The following is a 25595-nucleotide window of genomic DNA, read 5'->3' as shown; positions in this document are numbered from 1 at the left end:
ACTACTATAAATTATATAAATTATTGAATCGGAGACATTTGGAGAAGTCACTATGGACTTATGGACGCATTTCTCAGTTTCTTTGTTTTGCGTTAACAACCTTAAAGTTAGATATTAAAAAGGGACCAGTGTGCACGCGAACACAGTAAAACTTTCAAATAGCCGCAATCCGCAATCTCACCTTTAGATGGCGACAAATCCTTCACACTGCACCTTTAAGAAAGTTTCTGTATATTATCGTTACTTAACCCGTTAATTTTGTCACTAAACCTCCTTTTCCCTGTTTGAGTCGTCGTAGTGAACCCCAAATGAATTTAAATACTCTTATTTATTTATGTAGCAAAGTCTTGGGAAAGAAATGTATACCTGCAAAAAAATCACTTTTAACATACAGCATGATATGAGCCAGATTATGCAAAAATTTCAATTGGACACCTTTATGGAAAAATAAAGACCAAAATAATCAGAATCTGCAACAAAAATCACAATAAAACAAAGTATTGTCCCGTTAGGAAGGAGTTTCAGTCCAAAAACTGTGTTGTTCAGTTCAAAAATGGAAAAATTATTTATTGTATGCCAAAAGACTGTCTGAATGGGGCATGCTGGGACTTAAAATTGGCACGGGAGGATTTTCGCGCACGGTTTCCAAAAGGTTGAACTCAAGTGTGTTCATCACATCGGCCTGAGCTGTAGATGTGACAGACGTCACAAAACCACGCTCTGAGGCCTGATTGGACCCGACAGCTGTGAGACTCGACTCCCGACAGACTTGAGTTGACATTTCACTTTTAAACATTGTGTTTGTAAAGTCACAGGAAAAACGGAAAATAATTAAATAATCCCGCTGGCTTTTGAGTTTTAGTGAGATGGAGGCCGAAGCAGAAACAATTAAATTAAAAATAAGATCCAATTTGACGTCGCAAACTAGAATTATGCCTCGGCTATTGCCCGAAAAACTACGACTGATATCATCAACAGCTTTGACCAAAATATATCCTCTCGCTCTCAAGGATTACAGACTCTACTTCAACTTGCCTCAAAACACTTCAAAAAAACATTTTTCTCAGTCGGGAGACACAAGGTCTTCTGTTGGACGAGCTGGATTGTTTGCAACAGCAGCTGGTTCCTGTGTTTAAAAACAACACACTTCTTCTCTTTGTTTTTCGAGGCCGTCTTTTCAACTTCAAGAGCACCTGAAGGTTCCCTGGATGTGATCGGTGGAGAGCCTCTGCATTATTTTTGCGTTTGGAGGAGAGACTCAACCCAAATCAAAGCCTTTGCCCACAACCTGTCTCAGGCGACCTTCAGCACAGCCTGAGACGCTGCACGGAATAACTTTATTCCTGTTTGTACAGTACAAAAGCACACCTTGTTGTTTTGACCTCTAGGTTCACATACGGGTTGAACAAACAGTATTCAGCGTGTGAAATGAGATTTACAGGACTTTTATTTGCATGTTGGTTTAACTCAGACAGAGCCGGCTAGCTGTTTCCCTCTGCTACCAGTCTTTATGCTAAGCTATGCTAACCACGTTCTAACTGGAGCTTCATACCTAAGCGATCAAATTTGATGAAATCTTCTTTAACGCCAATATCTATAAAGCATTAAAAACAAATGTATAATGTATTATAATCTCCTTATAACACTATTATTATACTTTTAGGCATTCATAATGCTTTACAACAATAATCACAGCACATCAAGCGCTATAGAACGACTTATAAAGGTCATAGGTGAAGTATCATAATACTTCACATATTATTGGTCATTATTTTGTTGGATCACGTATTATAATTGTTAAAATAAAATAATATGGTATGATAATATACATATACAATATACATGTATGCAATGAAAACAATCTAACATAAAATTACAATCAACAATCACCACAGTAACTTGTAAATACATTAAAATGCTTCATAAAAGTAATTATAATGCAGTATAATTGATTTTTAATGTATTCACTAGAATACATATGATTCTTGCAAAAAAAAAAGTAAAAAAATATAATAATTGATTTAATATAAACAGCTTGAAAATGTGCCCTGATTGTTGTCATTATGAATGAGTGCTCATGACTGTGATCATTCAGTGCCATGGAGACATTATGAAGCTTTATGTATGGTGAGGTGTGTTAGTCGTGCATTATGCACATGGGCGCCACAGGAAGGGTTCAACTTCAAGCTGCTTTCTGTTGACAACATAAGAAAGTTTCTGTGTTGCTTATCTGTTGTCGGCTATCAGGCTGCTGTGCAGTGTGTTTGTGTGTTTGTGTGCGAGTGCAGAGGCAGAGGGAGCCAGCGCCCTGCAGCCAGACAACGGCCCGCCTTGTCGGGGTCGGCCGGTTACAACACGCCGCCAAACTTAGGCTTCATTCATAGCGGGGCGCGAACCGGCTTTTCGGGGGGAGAAACGCTCACTGTATTTCCTTTCACAGAGTTCAATATGTTTTGGTGACCTGCATCCTTTTTTTTCTCTTCTCCTCACTCTCTCGCTCTCCAAGAACAAACAACCCAATGTCATCGTGGAAAGATCAAGTGACGAGCTGTTTCCACTCTCTCGCTGCCCAACACAACTGATAAAATACAGGAATGTGGGCAACCCAAAATACTGGAAAATTACTGAAAGGTTTCAGGTGATGCAAGATTGTGAAGGGAGACTATTTTTACCTCTGCCACCAATGTGTGTGGTCCTGTTTGTTTTCATTCTCGCTAGCAGAGTATCGACTGTTAGGGGCCGATCACACCCGACTTTGTAAAAGCGCAGCCGCTTCAAAGACGCCTCGACCAAAACGTGCCGGCCAAAACATCCCGGTGCGCCTGTGGAGCGAAGCTTGCACGCACAACCGGGGAATAAAACCTTATTAATAAATGGATTCACACAGAAGTCACGCTCTTGCTCTTGCTGTGTTGTGGGATGAGGAGGAATCACGAAAAGTTCACGAAAAAGAAAAGAGTTCGACGAATCTATTCCGCGAATTGTGTCTGGATGAGGAGAGCTTTCAGTTGTACGTTCATCTGAGCAGGAGTCAGCTGGAGCGTCTTCTGAGCAGTAGAGTCATGTTTCCATCGAGAATCGTAAAGCTCTTCGTAATTAAATATCACTAATATTAGCGCCTCGTCGGAGGCCATTTTCTTTCGAATTCCCCGCTGTTCACACCACAGGAAGACAAGAAGGAATAAAGCCCGCCTCTCGCTTGATCCGATTGGCCGAGCGTGACAGTGATGAGCTGTGCGACTCTGCACCTTCGTCTTAAAAGTTAAACTTTTAAGTGCGCCAAAACCTTTGGTGGACTACGACATTTTATATTTCTTTCTAGCTTCGTATATTCTTGTGATGTGATAATTACATTAAATGTATCTAATAACAAAAGTGCGATCCCTCTAAAGTTGAGTAAGAAGGAGCATCGATCTGAAGCGATGTGTTGGAACGGCTCGCAGGACTTTGAGTCTGCTGGTTTTTTACAGATAATCAGCAGCTGATTTACCTGATGGGGTTTCCGTCCAATGAGAAAACACCAACGAGTCATCTCGTAAATGACTGTTTTGTAGTCTGTTGCACGCTTGCTTGGTTCAGAATTAAAACAGAATGGCGCGGGAGCTTCCCCTGAATACCACTTCACCTCAGCAATGATAATAACTGCTTTATAATCACCATTTCAGAAGTGGGATACAACAATACCAAAAATATTATGATGCATTCCATGGTATTGATGGTCCAACATCAATAAATGATTAATTCTCTGAATATGTTTGATAATGTACCTTTACATTCATGGCATAACTTCATCAACTCAGAAATCTTCCTGTAGGCTTAATAGCTCATGATTTCCATACATACGTATCTACACATCTATATAAGACACTTAACCCCTAATTGCTCCCTGTTGCTCTGTCTACGGTGTATAGAGCAACAATGTAAGTTGCTTTGGATAAAAGCGTCCGCAAAATGAAATGTAATATAATGTAATATGTATTTTACCTTTTTGAGGGTTTATATTACTCTTTTAAATCAAAACCTGGGCACAGGGTGCAAAAAGCACAAAAGGAACTCACAAACCTTCGGGTCACTGCTCAAAAACAAGCGTGAGGCTAGCGTTGGAGATTAATAAACATCTCTTATTACGACATCTCTTCAACGACCGGACGAGTTCTTGGGTATTTGTTTTGGTGAGCGTGCTGAGCTCTCCAGACGTGCGGGCAGCGCTGCTGCAGCTCTCACATTCCTACACAATGAAGAGACATTTGAGCAAAAGTGTTGTAATACTGGGGAAACAAACAGCTGCAATTCATCCTTTAAAAAGCTATGTCTCTCTCTGAAGCAGACACAAAGTAGTGGACGTAGTATCACAACCAGCAAAGTATTTGAGGTATTCGGGCTCCGGCTAGCGGGCCGACTGGATGGAAAGAAGAAAGAGTTGCTCGTGAGCAGCTCCCAGCTGCCATGTGGCTTTTGAAAAGCGCCTGGATGATTCACAGTCAGGAGAGAGAACACAACACAAGCGCTTCTTGATTCAAAAATAGCGGCCAGCGCTTCCAAGGATCTTTTCCACCCCGCCTCCAGACCCTTGGCTCGGAGGCCGGCGAGGTCGGTAATCACCACCAGGTTTTCAGATGGAAAGAGCTCATCAGCGGCGCAATAAGAGGTGCCGCGCTCCCGGAGACACGAGGCCATGTGGGTAATGTATTCCCGATGTGCTGATACGCAAGTCGGAGAGGAGGGAGGGGGGCGAGATCGGCGTCAGCAAAGAAGTATTTACTCTGCTGGTGATGCGCTGAGGTGGGAGGGGCCTGTGTTCAGCACCTACGCTTTTATCTTTGGATTTACGTATTGGCCTCGACTTTGAACGTTGAAAATGTGCCTCTGCATGCACACACCACACACACACACACACACACACACACGCACACACACAAACAAACCACGCACACAAACGTTCACACTCACCTACGACTAAAATGACTTCTGTCTGCAACACATTACAGCAGTGGGCAAAATAATATCTGTTGAACTGTGAGACAAAAATAGAAGTAAAATGTGCAGGTTTTCAAGCAGTTACACTGCAATGAAATCCTCTCACGTTTTACCCTTTCATTACCGTCACAGTTCGCTTTCAAATTAAGCAAAATGTACTTCTTTTTTTACTTGAACTTGTATTCTCATTGACATTCACTCGCTACATTTCGTCTTTTTGTTTCTTTCAGTTTACATTATGTGATTTTTAGTAGAGATATGCTCGACCCGTGATGGTTTTTAATTATTATTCACCGTGAGTCTTTAAAATAGCGTGCAGATTGATAACCTTTAATGTTTTCACACCAGTTTTTAATTATCTTGAATGATCGATTATCTGTTTTTAAGTTATGTTTACATGTCTTTTCATAATGCGTTTCTATGTGCGATATAAATAAACTTGCCTATCATTAAAACCACTGCTCATCTACAGACTGTAATTTAAAGCCTCACACCCCGGCGATGAGGATCAGACGGCAATAGCGCCGTCGTTTTTACGACTTCTTCCAGCGCCGCCGTGTTTGAATGAGGGAAAAGTGCAGATATGTTTGATTATTTATGTAAAACAAATTATAACACAACTAGAATAGCCATTAGCTCCTCCTGAATATTAATTTACTGCTCCACTACAGGGGAGAGAAACCCATTAGATCCTCCTGAACATTCATCTGATGACACAACAAGTGGCTCATTAAAGCTCAGTAGTGAATCACTTTTCGAGCGCGTTTGTGTTTGCAGAAAAAAGGACACGATTATGAGAACTCGGGTCACGTTCGCCCTCTTTTTTCTGCGCAAACAATTAAATGAGATGCAAAAAAAAAACACAGCTTCCCTGGACGGTGTGAAGCGGAGCCGAGGGGCGGAGCAGCACGGACACGATGCAGCGCGGCAGCTTCGCCAGATAAATGCTTTTGTTGGGAGATTATTTTAAACGGGGCAGTCGTTTGATGGTGTTAAATCACCGGCTGTGGACGTGTTGGCGATGTGTTGGGGGAGGCAACAACATGCGGTGGAAACAACACATTTTGTCCTCTTTCTGTGATGTACTCCAGTCACAGGGGTTTATGTATCATTGGTAATCTGTTTGCACAGGATGCTAATTATTTTTCAGAAGGGAATTAGTATTCTTTGTCTGGACGTAAGGGCTCCGTGGTGTGTTGCTCCGCTGATGTGCATACTAGTTCACATTAATTGTGATTTATTTTGAAGTTTGGAGGCTCTGTTCAGACTGGAAGCGGTATGGTGGCATGTTGTTAATGTTTTAATTGAGAGTGAAACTTTTGTGCGTCGCTATACTGGTTTTACCGACCACAGCTACCGTGATACACACAGCAGCTTGTTTTAATTTATCTAAACTGCACTAATCACCGAGGTTGGAAGAGGCTTTGTGGGTCGATTCGCTGCAGGCTGGTTCAACAATGACTTTGATGTCGTCTGAAAGTCTGATTGTGGTCTCTATAATAAATAATTGTGGTATTCTTCCTCTGAAACCAAGTAATGACCAGCTGGAGGGGACACGCGTCACTCAAAGGCAATTATCAGAGTTCATTCATCCAGCAGGATAAAACCTCTGACCTCCCGGAGCGCTGGGCTTTGATCCATCTTTTTTTTTTCTTCATCTTTATGACTCAATATCACAGAGCGCCGTCTCTCAAAACAGCCGGCATGTGACAAACCGTTCCTTTTCTCTTTCTGGCGCAGCAGCCTCTTGGCAGACATGAAGAATCCCCTCTGGCTGTTTCACCTGGAAACAGATGGTCAAACAGAAAATCCTCTTCCCCGCACGACGAACCTCGGGAAGCTTCTTTTACATTTTTTTTCCTCTCTCCCCTGGAAATCCAAAGGAAACCCTGAGCTCTTGGAGAGGAGGAATACTGTGCTGATCCTCTCACAACGCAGTACAGTATCTGCTGTATTTAAAGTGAGGGGGAGGGGATCTACTTTGCATTGCACACACTCAATGCTTAAGTCATTCATTTCCCTCTGGCCCAACCGACCACAATTCTAGAGGAACCCGACCACAATATACTAATTACCTGACCTGACCCCAAAATCTTCAGACTGAAATGTGCTCTGCACACATTTGCTAACTGTGCAATGATGTGGAGGTCTAATAGGAGGTTTAACGTGTAATCACCGTAAATCAGTGCTGAGATTTGTGCCTTACTGGCTGTACTAGTGATTAGCTTAACAATTATAGCGGTAAGAGGCTTGTCAGCCGTGGAAAAAAAAACACGTCTTACTCCAGCAGGTCTTTTATTGGCATTTTCACTCACTGATCTACGTTTTACTCGCTCTCCATGGTCATATTTTCGTGGGCGCGAATTCGAGGAGGATTAAACGCTTAAACGACTTATTCTCAGTCGGGTTTTATTTGTGTCTCTTCCATCCTTAAAAGGTTTTTTTTCCCGTTCCTGATTCCTCCCACACTCCAGCCAGCTTTGCCGCGTCGACGTGACCATCGGAAATCTTCCTCTCCGTCTCCGCTCTGACACGAGGCCTTTTTTTTACGAGTTCCCCTTGACTCTATTTTCACCACCGTGCGAAAATAAAAGCTAATATCCAAGTGCTGCCAAAGGGTGAATCTCTCACCTGGGCGTCAGGCCAGATAACAGGAGATCAGATCCCACGCTGAGGAGTGCAGACATCTCCTGTCACTGTCAGCCTCATTTCCCGGAGATCACACCCTCACTCTCTCACATGCCTGGCTGTGTGCGTGTGTGTGTGTGTGTGTGTGTGTGCTTCAGGACAGGTTACATATTAAACCTCTCTCAAATATAACACCTGAAACTATTATCAATTAATTAGTTACAAAAATGTATCACCTACTAATTTCTTGGATATTTTATTCATAAAAAAAAACAATATCATTGGGTTTTGGGGAGAAAAGAAACCGGGGCGGGGGGTTTGCGGGTGCGCCGTGACCTTTTTCATGGACATATTGAATGGACTTATTAAATGATAATGAAAGCAATTGCAGCAGTTACAAGACCCAGAGACCTTCCTTCATGCTGCAACACTTCCTCTTCTTTCTGCCTTCTTTCACTAAACGCACACCCGCAGCGTCATTGGTGCTTGATGGATGCCACACTGATTCAGCAGAGGAAACAGTTTAAAAAGATAAAGATAGAAACTAGGAAGAGCATTTCCTGCTGAAAATGCGTTGGAATGCAAAAAAGCTGAAGCATAAAGCTGAAATATTTGAAAGAAATTGCTAAATATAGCTGAACATAGTGAAATATAGTTGAATAAAGCTTAAAAAAGCTGAATATATTTGAAAATTAAATGTATAATTGGAAAAGTTGAAAGGAAAACTGCATCATCTAAATCAGGGGTGTCAAACATACGACCCAGCCCGCCCGGGTGTCCAGTCCAAGAGAAGAAAAAAAAAAGCTTTTTTTTAAAAAAAAAATGAAAGTCAGCCATAGGTGGGGTTTGAACCACTGACCCTTTGCTTCTAAGACGGAGTTGCTAACCACTGATCCACAGGCGCAGTTGGTCATATGCCTGATATTATTGGCTTGCCGTGTGTCTACAAAACCATCTGTTAAACCTCAGAAAGTGAACGTCAGTGACGCTGTTAATCCTGACGTCTGTAACTGAAGTGACTTGCACACACGCGCGCGCACACACACGCGAACGTGCACGCGACCATAATAACACTTTAGCGCTGCCGTTCGCGCGGCCGTTTCACGTTAGTGAGCGTTCACTTATGCTGCCGTTCACGTGCGTGCACGGCCGTTTACGTGCGCGACCGTTCACGCACGTGCACGTGCGCACCCGTTCGCGTGTGGGGTCGTTCAAGTGCCTTCAGCCTGCAGATGCACAGACTAAAAGGCTCCTGTTAAAGAGTTGAAAGCGGATTTGAAGATGTTCTTCATTGGAAACCATTCATTTTTAATTTGATAAAAAGCTGAATAATTTTAAAATTTGAGAAGATATGAAAAATGTAAAAGCGTAGATTAATAGCTGAGGGTTTTGTCAACATTTGAAATTTTAAATATCGTCTCAAGCTCAACATATGAAGAAACTGTAAACGTTTGAAGTTGAAGATGATTTGAAGATTTCCCCATTGGGTCCCATTATAAAAAAAATCATAAAAAGCTTAATAATTTGGAAATTTGAAAAGTAAGAAATATGAAAAGGCATAGCTATCGTGTCCTTAAGTAGCTGAATATTTGAATAATTGAACTTTTTTCTGTAGCTGAAAATATGAAGGAGTTTAAGAGGTCCAAAATACGGATGGAAGAAATAGAATAATAATAAAAACTAGAAAGAGCATTTCCTGCTGAAAATGCGTTGGAATGCAAAAAGCTGAAGCTTATAGCTGAAATATTTGAAAGAAATAGCTGAATATAGCGGAACATAGTGGAATATAGCTTAAATTAGCTAAATATAGCTAAATATATTTGAAAATGAAAGAATAGCTGAATATATGTAAAAATAGCTGAATATATTAATATAGCTGAAAATAGCGGAATAGATGAATATATAAATAAATAGCAAATCATTATTGAAAATATAGAAAAGGCAAAATACCTACTGAAACATTTTACAGTTCAAAGTCATTTAATTGAACTGTTGAAAATTCTTGTCGTTTAAATTTATAATTGGAAAAGTTGAAAGGAAAACTGCATCATCTAAATCAGGGGTGTCAAACATACGACCCGGCCCGCCACAGTGTCCAGTCCAACAGAAGAAAAAAAAAAGTTTTTTTGAAAAATTAAAATCTGTCATAGGTGGGGTTTGAACCACTGACCCTTTGCTCCTAAGGCGGAGTTGCTAACCACTGATCTACAGGTGCAGTTGGTGAGAGACCTGATATTACTGAGTGTCTACAAAACCATCCGTCAAACCTCAACGTGAACGTCAGTGACGCTGTTAATCCTGACGTTTATAACCAAAGTGACCTGCACACACGCGCGCGCACACACACACACGAACGTGCACGCGACCATAATAACACGTTCACGCGCGAGCACGGCCGTTCATGTGCCACCCGTTCGCGTGTGCGGCCGCTTACGTGCCTGCTGCCTGTAGATGCACAGACCAAAGGGCTGCTGCTGGGGACGGACCGGCTCTCCCATTCAGTCGGACCTCAACACGTCTTATCTGTTGGATTCCTATCGACCGCAGTTTACGGCAGAAGACAAGATTTCCAACGTTTTGAGCTATAAATTATGTCCAAAGAGTATACGGTTTGGAGTAGAGAGCAAGTTTAAAATATGTGTATCGCCAAGTGCCCTCGCTCTGGAGTATTACGTCACTGCTCTGAGCTGCCCAACACACAATAATGAGAAAGGCAGAAAAGGTGCGGAAAAACTATAAAACGAAAACGCCGACAGTTAAAACAATATAGGATATATCGAAAAGATGAGTAATACAATAACAGCAAAAACGTTTTGTCAACATTTTAAAGGTGGAATGGTGTCTCTAGCTGGAGGCATGACAGAGCCTTTCCCTTTTGAAGTTGAAGAGTTGAAAGCGGATTTGAAGATGTTCTTCATTGGAAACCATTCATTTTTTTTTTATAAAAAGCTGAATAATTTTAAAATTTGAGAAAATATGAAAAATGTAAAAGCGTAGATTAATAGCTAAAGGTTTTGTCAACATTTGGAATTTTAAATATTGTCTCAAGCTCAATGTATGAAGAAACTGTAAACGTTTGAAGTTGAAGATGATTTGAAGATTTCCCCATTGGGTCCCATTATAAAAAAAATCATAAAAAGCTTAATAATTTGGAAATTTGAAAAGTCAGAAATATGAAAAGTCATAGCCATCGTCTCCTTAAGTAGCTGAATATTTGAATAATTGAACTTTTTTCTGTAACTGGAAATATGAAGGACTAGTTACGGTCCAAAATACGGATGGAAGAAATAGAAGAAACAGTTTAATAAAGATTTGAAGAACAATAGTTGGAATGCTTGCAGCATTCCAACTAATAATAAGTTTAATAAAGATTTGAAGAACAATAGTTGGAATGCTTGCAGCATTCCAACTAATTAAAGTCGACAGATCAGAGTGTCAAAGACAACCGCCTGCGTCACCTGGAGGTCGAGACTGAAAGTTTGTTTTCTGAAACTTATTTACCTCAATGTTAACGCAGAACGGTGAATAAAACTAAGTTTTATTGATGGATGGCTGTCATGAAGGCATTGGTTTGAGTTGATTTGTTGTAAGCGTACTAAGATGTGTTCAACAGTAAGAAAAGACGATTCGATAGCAAAAAGTGTTAAATAGGTGCAAAATATGCCCTTGAATGTGATCTAAAATGCATTTATATGCATCTATAGTGTATTTTAGCAACAACAGTAGGCTAGGGCTGCAACAACGAATCGATAAAATCGATAATCAAAAAAGTTGGCAACGAATTTCATTAAATAATCGTTAGTTGCAGCCCAACTATCAACAAACTATAGAACACAAATTATGAAGTTTTCTTGGTCATGTCACATGAAGCGTCTGACTATATAATGATCTCTTAAAAGAAATTGCACTGGTCATATGTTGTTGTCAATGTCTGTAGATGCATGTCACCATGGTGACGGCTGGATGAGCACTGAGCCCGCTCTCTCTTCAAGCAACCAGAGGAAGTGAATTATCAATCTAAATGCGTCTATTTTTTCAAGCTTTGTGGAAATGATTGGAGCTTTCCAAGAGGAACAAGGACTCGCGGCAGAAACCTGGTCACCTGGCCGCCGGGGACTTCTTCACCTGCTCCAGACCGGAAAGAGGACCAGCGTCACATCATCACCAACGCGTTCACGCTCCCAGAAACGTTGGGATTCCAGACACGTTTTATATTTGTTTGAACGCGAGTCATTTTGGCTCCAGTAAAACTCGTTTTCTCAGAGTGAGAAAACTTGTTTCTCCGAGGGAACCGAACAGGGGCTCAGAGGAAAAGATGGGTTTGTGTTATCTTGCCACAAAAAGCCAGTGACATACAGCTGTTCTGGAGCTTTTGCAGTGGCAGCTGCTGGATTTTTTTTTATGGGAAGGGCTAGCCAATTAATTTCAGCAAACATCCCGGTATGATTTAATGCAAAAAAAAAGTTATCACGCATTACTACTTTGCAGTTAAATATCTAATATTTATTCCAGCACATTGACATAATAAGGACGTATTATTACAAAGACACTAAAACGATAATCATGTTTACTTACTACTAGTTTGCATTAATAGTGCACACACACACACACACATGCACGCAAGCACGCAGACACACACAGGGACAGGGCTCGCTGAAGCTCACAGGTGGAGGATCGTGTCTGCCAGCTTTAACTAACCTTGTGCCTCTTACTCGGAGTGCTAATACCGTTAATGTTTATAATGTGTACAAAAACCTATTTTCTGTAGCTTTTCAAATACAAACGGTGCACATAGCGAGCCGCCTTCAAAATATAAGCATCTCGTTTTACAGGAGACCAGTTAGCTTAGCTTAATGCTGGTAAAACACTTTCATGATGTTGTTGAATGCTGTCTGTGAACCTCTGTGAAAGTCCTTTAATGAAGACAGAGTGATGCGTCTCTTCTGCAGCTGGTCTGTTGTTTCATGCTGAGTTCAGGCGGCTGATCTGGGACCAGTCGTTTCACCTGAAGTCTCTCCGCTCAAGTTCTTCTCTCAAACGCGTCTTGGAGGAGAGATTTTATCTCGTTTGGGTTGAGTCTTCTTGCAAGAGTAGCGCTACATTGTCATGTCGTTAAAATGTCGGCGAGATCACGCGAGATGTGAACGAGACACGAGCCCTGACGAGAACAGAGACACAGGAAAGTGCTCTGGGGCGAGGTGAGAACAGCGCCTCTGGAAGTCTTTTTTATGGCGCTGATTGGATGAATTGTACGTCACTCATTTATTTCTTTAATCAGTGATTGGCTAAACTTTGTATTAGACCCGCCTTCTTTGGGCAGAATGGATGTAGCCCCATAACGTGCATGTGAGCAGCAGAGATGTGCATGTGAGCAGCTGAGACGTGCACGAGCAGCAGAGACGTGCATGTGAGCAGCAGAGACGTGCACGAGCAACAGAGACGTGCATGTGAGCAACAGAGACGTGCATGTGAGCAGCAGAGACGTGCATGTGAGCAGCAGAGACGTGCATGTGAGGAGCAGAGACGTGCATGTGAGCAGCAGAGACGTGCACGAGCAGCAGAGACGTGCATGTGAGCAGCAGAGACGTGCACTAGCAGAGGAGAGAAGCAGGAAAAGCAGATATTTGGTGCAGATATCCTATTTTACAAATATTACTGGGTATATTCCATAGCTCAACAACACAAATAGGGACAATTTGTATAATGTATTTATAATTATAATTTATAATTAATAATACTATAATCTTTTTTTTTTGGTGGCTCAAGGTGGGTGGGACCAAGCCCCGTTGCCTCTATAGGCCGGTCAGCACTGAGCTTTTGGTCACACCACATGATCTTCAGGAGAAGTATCTGAGATATCTTTTAAAATTACTTCTCAAAAAGGTATTTTAAATTTGTTTTAAAGCTTTTAATCTATGACACCGTACTCTCGTTTCATACATGTCTTATAGGGCGACTGTGGCTCAGTGTTGAGCAGGGATCATCTTTTAATCAGAGAATCGGCGGTTCGATCCCCGGCGCCGCTCGCACATGTTGATGTGTCCTTGAGCAAGACACCGAACCCTAAAATTTCTCCCACAGCCGCGCTTAATGTATATGAATGGTTGATGTTACTGATGTGGCTCCTCCCATCAGTGGGTGAATGATGTCATGTAGTGTTAAAGCGCTTTACAAGAACAGGTTCATTTATCTGTTTTATTATTATAGTCAAATAGAGTTCGCCCCGTTGTCGTGGAATATTTTATATATATATATATACTTAGGTATATATATACTCAAGTCTAACCAGAGTCATAACTTACAGATAAACAGCAATAAATCCAGTTGGAAAAGAAGACATACAACCTTATCTGAGAATTTATTATGCTCTTCTTTTTTAGCAAACTGGTGGCTGGTTGGGTGTTTGCCAAAAGGGAAATGTACCCGATGAAACGTTTGTACCTGATGCTCTCTTGAATTCAATTTGTGTTATCTGTAAGTTTCTGTGAAGAGTTACCTGTTCAGGTTCAGCTCAGACTCCAGTGGGGCCTAAACTTATCCTAAGATGACCCTACGCGATGAAACATGTTCATGTATCTACAGCTCATGTTGGCAGAAGGATTTCAGTGTACATCTCTGGCATCGACCGTCCGTCTGAGTCTCGCTCCACTCCGCCGTGACATTTGCAGGCGACCACATGTTTGTGAAGCGACAGTACTTCAACAAGGTTCTCGACCCCTATCCGTCCATTCACATACAGATCCAGACAAAACCCAAACTTTAAACTTCATCACTAAATCTACAAGATCATTACTCAGCAACATTTAATGTAATTGCATTGACAACTTTTCTTTTGTATCTGAGGATGAAGAAAAAAACTACTGATTACGTTTGATGATACACGTCTTATCTTTCAAACACATAATTCTTTTAAGATAAAACTCTGTTCCATGAATCAAGCTGTTGTTCTAGTGGAGCTCTGTAAAGAAACAATGTGCTGGCTAATTACAAAGCACCTTTCGCTGTGTAATCCTCTCGCTCGCGATTGCTTTTTTTTGGCAGCTCATATCACAGAAATTTGTTTTATAGGAAAACAGTAAAATGCTTACGGCTGTTTTACTTGCAGGGGTGTCAGCAGAATCCTGTTTCCACCGACTCCGGTGTTAAAACTTGAGAAATTAAGCAAAGACGCTGAGTATTATTTACTCAGAACCCTCCGATCCACAAACAGCGAGTTAATCTGATGCTACAGGCGCGGCTGCAACAGGCACGATTCCCACAGTCAAAGGCGACCTTAAGAAAAATTGAGAGAATACAAGGCTGCCGTCAAGACAAAGCGAAGGTCGACCCTTCATCAAAAGCGTTGCTAAAAGGTATAGCGAGTAGCTGAAAGCATGTGGACATCCACCAGTTCCACAATGTTGTAAACCCGCGCTGGCCCGAGCACAAAGCCAGGCCCATATTGAACTTCCTCCCCTTTGGTGTGGAACAACTTAACTGCACTGCAGAAATTCAGCTTCCAAAAACAAGAAAAGAAAGTAATAAAATGAGGGAAATATTACTTGAAATAAGACAAATTATCTGCCAACAGAACAGGAAAATTTGACTTGCCAAGACTTCTTGAAACAAGTGAAATGCTCTAAAATAAAAACTGCCTGATAAGAAGAAATATCTTGTCAATCAAAAAACAAGCGTATAATGCTTTGATTTAAGTTATTTCATCTTACTTAGATTTAAATTTTTGCAGTGTGCCAACATCTGCGGGATGGACTGGACCCCCGACTGACCCGGTGCATTACAGAAAGCCAATGGAAGGGGTTTGTTGTATCACGTACAAAGATGAACTATGGAAAGTGGACCAATGAGGGCCAGTGAAATCCTAAGAGGGCTTGACTGAAGTTTCTAAAAAAGGTCAAGAACTACCTTTTTTAATCGCGACACGAGGCTTAAAACTAATCTACAAATCCATGAGAACTCCACGTTCGTGCAACTCACTGAAAGAGGAGTTTTGTCACCTTTGAAGACGGGTCTTGAAACTTGAATAATAAATACTCGTATCCACTGAAACCAGCTAAAGGGTAAAACTACAGTTCACATTACAAATCATACAGGAAGGCGAGCTTTTACATATTTGACTGGATGACGCTGCCTCTTGTGTTTTGTGGCAAAAATGCAGCCACCTTTTTAACTTTTATGTGTGACGACCCTCTTTGGCCGAGTTGGATCACCGGGCATCCTCAGACGATGGATGACTCCCACTAGGCATGGGCATTTGATGAAATTGTTTTAATCGATCGTCGGGAGCATTAACGATCGATTTTTGATCAATCATTAACAAAGGTTCTATATCTAATGAACAACCTTTGTGTAGATAAAGTGCAGTCTGTAAGTTATCTGTTGATACATTGAGTGATTACTTCTGGATTATCGTCTCTTGTTCTCTGAGTTCTGAGTGTGTGTCTGTGAGTGTGTGTGTCTGTGCATGTCTGTGAGTGTGTGTTTGTGAGTGTGCATGTCTGTGAGTGTGTTTCAGTGATTGTTTGAGTGTGCGTCTGAGTGTGCATGTGTGTAACTGTGTGCGTCTGAGTGTCGAGAACAAGTTCTGACGTCAAAAAATCCTGTTAAGTTTTCTGATTTGTATTTCTTTATTTTTTATAAATTCTTTATTAAGATTTTTTGCACTGTGAATTTGCACTGTCAGTTCTGTTTTTGTAATAAAAGGTTGCAAATTAATGCTTTGAAATTATTTGTTTCTCCGATTAATCAAATTAATCGAAAAAATAATCGACGGATTAATCGATTATTAGAATAAGCGTTAGTTGCAGCTCTAATCGTAAGTAGCGGTATCGTAATATTTATGGCAGGTATCGTATCAAAGTCATAATTTTGGTATCGTGACACCCGTACATTCCTCTTCAAGCTGAACATTTGTCTCCACAGGGAACTTAGTTTGGAAGAGTTTAGGAAGAGATTGCCATGGAAATGAACAAAAACATCAAGATCTCATCGGCCTCCGGGGTCAAAGGTCGCCGTTTATTGGACCCAACCACCTCCCGTACCTCCCCGCCTGGTGGGCGATTCAATATTCTTTATTCCTCTTTCAAGGAGTTGAACATAAAAAAACATTGTGTGGGATATCTTAGATTTACAGCGCGTTATATTTTGGAGGTAGTTCTATAAATGTTGGATGAGACCAGCCTGCACTGTGATAACAGAGTGTGTTTTTTCCTGACAAAAAGAAAAAATACTGACTATAGGCTCCAGGAAAAGGTATAAAAAATTTTAAAAAAGGTCTGATGTCTGGAGCCTTGTTGTTAAAAAACAAAATCTGCACGTCAGACTTCTAAAAAGAAATCGGACGCCTCTAATTTCATCACAAACTTAGTTAAAGTTCTCTCGGCACTAAGCATTGGGAGAAGAGTTCCTGGCCTCTGACATGCAGTTCTACTCAGCGTCAGAGTGTTCACATGCACACACTCACACACACACACACACACACACCAGCTGCTCTTAATACGACTCTCTGGCCTCAACAGGAGACTAGAGGTGATGAAATAAGTGCTGCGCCTTTACACATATGAAGGCGCTGAGATGAGGAGGATGCAAAGCGCCAGCAGCACCTTCTGAACCTCCTGTTAAACCCCCTTAAAAGTAGGGTTGGGTACCGAGAACCGGTGCTAATGTGCCACCGGTCCAAAGACGTCCGGTACCTACCGGACCGAAACACCACACAGATCTCGGTGCTTCCATTCGGTGCCTGAGCCGATTTAAATACTTTTTTTTTTACACTACTCTGTAATGTTGCACGGTATATCGATGCTAAAAAAAAGCGCGGTACCCAAACGTTAAAAAACGATATGATTTTGCATATTTTTAGTATCAATACTTTATCGAATCAGAGCGCAGTCACTGCTCTGCTTCCTCTCTTGTCATGCAGCGGGGCTCAAGGGGGCGGGGCTCAAGGGGGCGGGGCTCAAGGGGGCGGGGCTACCAGCGCGCGCACACACACGGCGTGCTCACAGAGTGATCGCTGGGGAGACAATAAGACCGCAGGAGCTTCTGCTTACCGTCCTCGCCTTGTTGGAACCAAGCTGTAGTCCAGGAAAGCTCTCCAGTGTATATAAATGATGACGTGGAGTCCAGGAAAGCTCTCAGTATATAATAATAATGATGTGTGGTCCAGTAAAGCTCTCAGTATATAATAATAATAATAATGTAGTCGAGTAAAGCAACCAACAAAGCAGCAGAGTTTGTAGAATCGTTTCTGCGTTCTGTTGCAAACGCTCCCTATCAGACCACCTGATGCCTGTCTGGTCTTTTTTTAAATAAAAAAAAAGATATATATATATATATATAATATACACACATATATATATATATATATATATATATATATATATATATATATATATATATATATATATATATATATATTAGAGCTGTGAAAAATAACGTGTTAACGCGTTATGATTAAATTACATGATTAATTAATTAATGCAGCTAGATATATATCATATACATCTGAAATATATATATATATATATATATATATGTATATATATATATATATATATATATATTTACACGCCTACGTATATACATATCTATGTATATATATATATATATATATATATATATATATATATACACGTAGAAGTCAGATGTTCACTCTGTGGGAAGACGTTGTCGTTTCACCAGCACAACCAGCTTAAGTAACATCTCAACGCGCAGCATGTTGGTCAGCGAGGGGCGTTCAAGAGCAATGCGTCAAACCAGCATCACTGGACAACAAAGAGCCCTCACTAAGTCTGCCTGAGACCAGCTGAGCAGCACAGTTACATTAATATTGTTGAGGATGAAGGTTCACCAAAGTGTTGCGAGTGGAAACGGGGGACCGAGCATCAAAGCACCGCAAAGACACACAATCATGACACAAATCCACGCGCTGTACAAAGCTGGAGAGAACAAAAAGGGAAATGACTTGGCTGCTACGGATCATGTGGCGCTGACAGGATCACTGGACTTCTGTGAGTAATGAGAGTTACCTGGTGACCAGACGTCCTCTTGTTCCTGGACATGTACATCTTCATGCGTGAGCTCTGACGGCAGAGAGAGCTGTCATTGGTCGACTGATCTCAGGGTTGCCAGATGCAGGATAATTATCCTCCAAACACGACCATGTTGAGCCTTTGGTACGATACTTCTCCATCACCAATGTGCAACACTGAGCACCTCGTCACCTCCACGCCAGACGAACATCCTGTTACGCTCTGAAGGAACTAGCTCTGCATAAAACATCGCCGCATCAATAACTAACTGGAATTTCAGCGACAAACTTTTTTTTGGGTAGTTTAGCACGACTCGTTCTTTTTTTTATGAGTTTAAGATTGCGTAGATGACTGCGGAGCGGGATGAAACGATAACGGGGTTCACCTCACGGCCTATAGTTGCATTGTTTACAACAGCAGCCCAATGTATAAATAACAATGTACATATTCGTCTTTTATCATAAATCTTTGTTTTTACAAAAATATACAGAGAATACCGGTAATATGTGATTAATCATGATCAATCCACAGATACCTGTGATTAATCTGATTAAAAATTGTAATCATTTCACAGCCCTAATATATATATATATATATATATATATATATATATATATATATATTTATATAGTTTAAAGGGTTTGTATGTATATATATTTATAGTATACTTCAAACAGTTAATATATTGTTCAATTTGAAGAAAATAAATGGCCTTGGCAATAAAAAAGTTTCGGTTCAGGGACCGTTTAGCATTTAGCAGGAAAAACTCAAACGATACCCATCTCTACTTAAAAGTGAATGTTGACTTGTTAACAAATAATGTCGTTAAATATGTAATTTCGGCATTGAATGCAGCAATATCCAAAGACCGGAATATGGTCAATACCCCGGATGGAGGCTGTACAAATGTGTTTTTAAGTCAAGTGTTTAAATTATTTAAAGTGAAGCATACGAGATGGCATGAAAAAATGATCACAGATCGGATTGACAGCAAACTATCACGAGAGACGAGCTCTGCCGTCGGCTGCAAATCATCTTCCACAGCACCGCGATCAACGTGAACCTATGATGAGAGCGAGGTGAGGGAGGTGCTATGTTGGGTTTACTTCACCTGCGATGTCCTGAATGTGAAGCTGCATTTGGAAGCGACACAAAAATAACGGAAATTTGAGACATAGAAATGAAAATAGGAGTAGGATGAACATTTTCTTTCAAAACATCATGGCGGAGACAATTTTATTGGTATTGAATAAGTATGAAATGTGGATGATGGGAAATTAAAAGCACACGGAGGGTGCAGAGGAAATGCACTCTGTCTCTGAGCCGCGATAAATTGATGCAATGAAAATAGTAACTTACCTATGTGTGTGTGTGTGTGTAAAAAATGCTGACCATATTACAAGAAATGTTGTCGTGCACTACAGGGTACATATTTAATATTACCCTCCACACGATGTAACTGGAAGCTGAGAAAAATAGACAACAGTTACGTTTTAAAACATGTTTTTCTTCACTGCGCTACAATTGCTCATGACCAAAACATACAATATATATATATATATATATATATATATATATATATATATGCATCACACAAATAACTTAACTTAAAACTGTGCACATCAAACATAAACATAAACATTGTGCATAAGCGACCGGGTGACTTCAGCAGAACACACCTGTGCTGACCACGAGGCAGCTTTAAAAAAATGAAAAACCACACATCGGGTGTTTCGTGGAATGTTTTTTTTCTGTGGAAACGCAGCAATAGAAAGTAAATCAGCAGGAAGTGGAACCTGACGTTCCCCTGACAGCGTCGTTGGCCTCAGCAGAGGGAAGTAAATTCTCTCTGAATGTCACATCAGGACCAGAGCGTGTTGTTTATCACTGTGCACCACTTCTTTTTTTCTTTTCTTTGTTCCTCAGGTTTCCATCTTTCCATAAACGGCGAGAACACAACAAAAGCAAGAAGAGTATACGCTTTCATCTTGTCACTTTACGTGTGCACATAGCGTACACTTTCACTGTAGGGGGATGGAAGGCGTCTCTGCATTGCAGCTTCCTGATTAAAAATACATGTAATCAACTCATCGGCATTGCGTACCGCGCCACCCAGACGACCCTACTGCGTTGTCCTGTTTCTCATTAATAATTTACACAAATGAAAAAAAAAGAAGTGTTTTCAGGGCCGCGATTGTTGGCTGCTACTTTTTTCTTCCCGCAAGGTAGTGCATTTATTTGCACTGCCTTGTTCCTCACTGTTTGATTGCTGGATGTCTCCTGTTGACTGAGCTGGCGTTCCCAGTGGGGCGTTCATGAACAATGTGAAATTGCAACCGCTTTTAGTTTATCAGTTGTTTTTTTTACTTGAGGGAAATATTTAGTAAATGAAGGAAAACTTCATACCACAACATGTATGATATTCATCACATTTAAAAAAGACAATGCAATGCAATTTGAGAAAAAAAATCACAGATTCACGGATTCTGGCGTACTGCATCTGGTGTGTGTGCACGTGCGTGCGTGTGTGCGTGTGTGCGTGTGTGTGTGTGTGTGTGTGTCAGCTGCCAGTTTCGACACAAAAAACTTTTCGGGATTGCGCAAAACTGCAAAGTGGATTGTAATTTTCCCAGCTTGTGGTCCAGCCTGTGCTAGGAATAAAAAAACTAAAATGTCGTTTTTGAATAAATTGAGCGTCTGATTGCCTCAGAACTCCTTTTCTCTTTCTGCAGATTCAATCTTTTTTCTAACACAGCAATGGCGCTATCTCCATAACAGCAATCAGGGCAAATCTCTCCACCGGCAAATGATTTTTAAGCAGAAATGACACATTTATTAATGTGTCTGACAGGAGACCTTTACGTATGAATATACTTGCACCTCCACACGACATCTCATGCTTGATAAAACATGACTACAGAGACTCATGGGAGCTCGATGTCCAGAAACGCAAAGTGATCCACAAGAAGTAGTGTTTGATTAACCTTCACAGTCCATGTGACACCGTTTCAATGCGCAGTGGCATTTGTTTGGTATAAATACAGGGCAAGCTGCATATTTAGAGCAAGCGGGGAACGCTTTTATCATTCATGATAACAGCAGCAACGGGTAAAGCGCTTTACCTGTCATCATTCACTCATGTACATCCATACATACACTGATAACAGGGTAAGGCGGCAATCAGGACTCTAACTCACCGTGCATACATGCATCATTAATTCAGCCTGCAGGAGCAATTTGGGGTTAAGTTTCTTGCCCAAAGGACACATCACTCCCTACTAGCCCCTGATCCTCTGATTGAAGGACAACCCTGCTCTGCCATTACTGAGCCACAACTCAGCACTGGCATCACTTTTTTGCAGACCCGGAAGGTTAATGCACGCATGGCCTCTCAGGTTTATGCTGCCGCGCATCGTTGTTGATCACGGCCCTACAGCTCAAAAAACTGCAGCCGGAGATATAGTGTGGGCGGGCGACACCCACCACACACGCAAGACACACTTCAGATCCATCGTTTTAAATTCATTAAGCAGGCTTTACAGTTTAGCTGTATTCTCAAATGAGGGTTTTAGTGATGTGAGGGGCGGGGGAGGGAGGGGGGAGGGAGTCAAGTTCAAAGCCAACAGCTTGTCTCAGATCCCCGATGACGCAACAAGGATCTATTGAGTTAATGAGTGCTAAGTGGTGATTTAGCTCTGCTGCAGTGCCGTGTTGAACAGGTCACGACATGCCGCGTTCTCTAAAGATGGGACTATTTAAAACTAGGGTTCAGTCAACTTTCTTCGGGAAATAAAGGACAGGATTTGGGAGTTTGGCACAACTGATCATTTGGGTTTTTCCCGATACCGGTGCTAAACCGACACTTTTTAAGCGATACCGGTGCTAAACCGATACTTTTTTATTGTCAAGGCAATTTTTTTTCTTCAATTGAACGACATATTAACTGTTTACAGTATACTATGAATAAATACATACAAAACACTGCAAACTACAGCTTCAAACGTTTTAACTTTAAACTATATATATATATATATATATATATATATATATATATATATATATATATATATATATATATATATATATATATATATATATAGACACACATATATATATTTTTTTTTTTAAACGGACACAAGCACGGGTAGGTGTGTATGTGTATGTATGTGTGTATGTGTATATGTATGTATGTATGTGTATGTGTATGTATATGTATGTATGTGTGTATATATGTATATGTAGATATGTATGTATGTGTGTATGTATATGTGTACGTATGTGTGTATGTATATGTGTATATATATGTATGTATTCATTTCGCTTGCTTGCATGTATATATATATATATATATATATATATATATATATATATATATATATATATACTTATTTCTTACTTATGTATATATCTGTTACCCCTGTTCCTGTTATTATTTATTTTATTTTATTTTATCTGTGTGTTTAGCTTAGCTTATGGCATTAGGATGCTGCTATTATGACAAAAAAAATTCTCCTTGGAGATTAATAAAGTACTTTTCATTCATTCATTCATTCATTTATTCATTTCATTCATTCATTCAAGCATCAAGTGGCCTAAAGAACCAGGTGTGCAACAGAATTGCACTCAGAAACTGTTTGATTCTACAAACTCTGCTGCTTTACTGGACTCCACATTATGTTACGTTATCGTTTTTAAGGTACGGGTACCGCGCTATCTTTTTAGTATCGACATACCGTGCAACATTACAGAGTAGTGTAAAAAAAAAAAAGTATTTAAATTCGGCTCAGGCACTGAAAAGAAGGACCGAAATCCGCGTTGTGTTTCGGTCCGGCAGGTACCGGACGACTCGGTACCCAACCCTATGTAGAAGGTTTTCTGTCACCAATTAGTTTTATACTTATAAGTTGCTATTTCTGTAATAACATATTTAGGAGCACATTTTCAGCCTGTATTTGTCTATGAATGCAACAATTTTTCCCAGCTATGGCACAGGAAGATGATGTCCCAATTCCTCACCTCATTAAACACAACGCCATCAACCCCAAAAAAATGTAATTTTGAATCTGTCAAAAGAACTGTGGGCAGTATTTCATACATCAGATCTGGGGCCCTTCCTGACAATAATGAAGAAAAAAACCACCTTGTCCTTCCTGAAAAGCCTCTGCAGCTTTCTTCTTTCAGCAGCTGTTTATGAAGGGAAGTTGTAGATGAAACGGAAACTGTCTCGGGACGCCAGCGGGACGTTTTTTATTTCCTACGGGGTTGAAAGAAGAGGAGCGCTTGTATTCCCACGTGCAGCGGCCCATACGGGTGGCGACACTCCTTTCAGTCAAGTTCATGTGGTTTCACCGCCCTCAAGGGTTTCATTTATTACTCCACACACACATATATGTCCTTGAAAAAAGTCTGTAGTTTTTTTCCCCCACGTTTGCCAGTGATGTTTGAGCCTTCGAAACATGAGCAGCTCGCAATAAAATAACCATATAGAAGAGGTCACTGAGTTTAATTAAGCCTTGATTATGTATTTAAAAATATATATATTGTTTGACTGTAGATTCCATCATATCACACATCATGCATATATAAACTGGCCCCGGTCGCAGTAAAACATGGCGCTTGTGCGGCCCTACCTCGCAGCTGGTGGTCGGAGGGGGTGTCGGAGGGGGCCTGCAGCAGAGCCGACCGGCGGTAGACCACGTGGACCCGGCCCTGATCCTCCAGCTCCTGGGCGCCTCGCTCCAGCGGCTCGATGAAGTACTCGTCTGCGTCGGTGCGGATCATCCCGGCCTGCAACGCAACACGCGGACAGTGAGTGTCTTGGAAAAAAAGTGGCATTGGACTTCTTTAATATGCTGTCCATTATTAACCATGATCCATTCGGCAGCGGCAGATTATAACAAGGTTACAAATTAAGATGAAGGCTGCGGTCGAATATTCCTTTTCTTTTAGAAACCTTCCTCACTAAATGAAATGACCTGAAGTACCTAACTGTCCGCCATGATAAGTGATGGTCAAATTCTCTAAATGCAAAGGAAAGGAGCTTCAATGCTTCCTTACTTGTATAGGAAAAAAAGAAGTGTTTCATAAACTGCTGTCAGCATATTACTATGAACAGATCATAATCTGCATACAAAGGGATATGAGACATTGTTAGTGGTATAACGTATATAATTCAGCACGTTTGAAACTGAACAAAGACACAGTTATTCTATAATTATTTGGCTGTTTGACTGGGTTGCGCTGCTGTAACTGTATGCAGCGAGGACTTCCTCTTCCTCCTCTCGTGAAAAGAAAATATATAATGCATTCATTTGTACAAACTGATGTGTAACCAAAGAGACCATAACACACAGAGACATATTAAAAGACGCGTTAATGAGAACTCTTCTCCTTTATTCAAGATTTGTAGGCAATTAGCTAACTGCCTGCTTTAAATGTGTGCGGTTGTTCTCTCTGCGACCTGGTTCCATGTTGTTTTCCGATTGTTTCCCCCATAACATAAAATACCATCCGTCTGCAATTATCAGCTGGTTACCTGACAGCAGCAGGTGGCAATGAGCCAAAGCTCCACATCATTAGTGGCACATTGGAGGGGATTGCTTTGTGATTGCTACCTGCCGCCGTCACATTTCCTGCAATCAGAAGCCGGTCATGCTCGTGGTTGAGGGTGGAATATTTTTAAAAGAGCGGGGCTCACACTGCTAACAAGATGCAGTAAATAACTGGAAAAGTAAAGCCCATCCAATCCAAGTTATTGATCTGCGTCTCGCTCGTGAAAGGCTGAGCGAAGCTGCATGAACACACGTGGCAGAGACGCTCAGCAACCCTTTAGAATAACCATTGATACCTGTCGCTATTTTACTGTTAACGCACAAGGAAATAAGATAATCCTTTATTAGTCCTGCCGTGGGGAAACGCACAAGAAACACATAGTGAAATAAAAAAAAGAAACATAAATAACCG

At 40.9% G+C, this 25595-nt stretch overlaps 1 protein-coding gene across 2 annotated transcripts in view; it reads right to left on the bottom strand.

Annotated features, from left to right (window-relative positions):
• adamts3 (ADAM metallopeptidase with thrombospondin type 1 motif, 3) overlaps nt 1-25595 on the bottom strand; it is a 150945-nt gene that overhangs the window by 93534 nt on the left and 31816 nt on the right. For both annotated transcript variants that reach the window (XM_068605151.1, XM_068605150.1), the window contains one exon: nt 24263-24419. In XM_068605151.1, the coding sequence (XP_068461252.1) occupies nt 24263-24419 (157 nt within the window). The remainder of the gene's footprint in view (nt 1-24262; nt 24420-25595) is intronic.

This window comes from Clinocottus analis, unplaced genomic scaffold (genome assembly GCF_023055335.1).
Source record: "Clinocottus analis isolate CAN_PGR_092001 unplaced genomic scaffold, fCliAna1.0.p SCAF_7, whole genome shotgun sequence".
Lineage (NCBI taxonomy): Eukaryota > Metazoa > Chordata > Actinopteri > Perciformes > Cottidae > Clinocottus > Clinocottus analis.
This window is presented reverse-complemented; position numbering and strand designations above follow the sequence as displayed.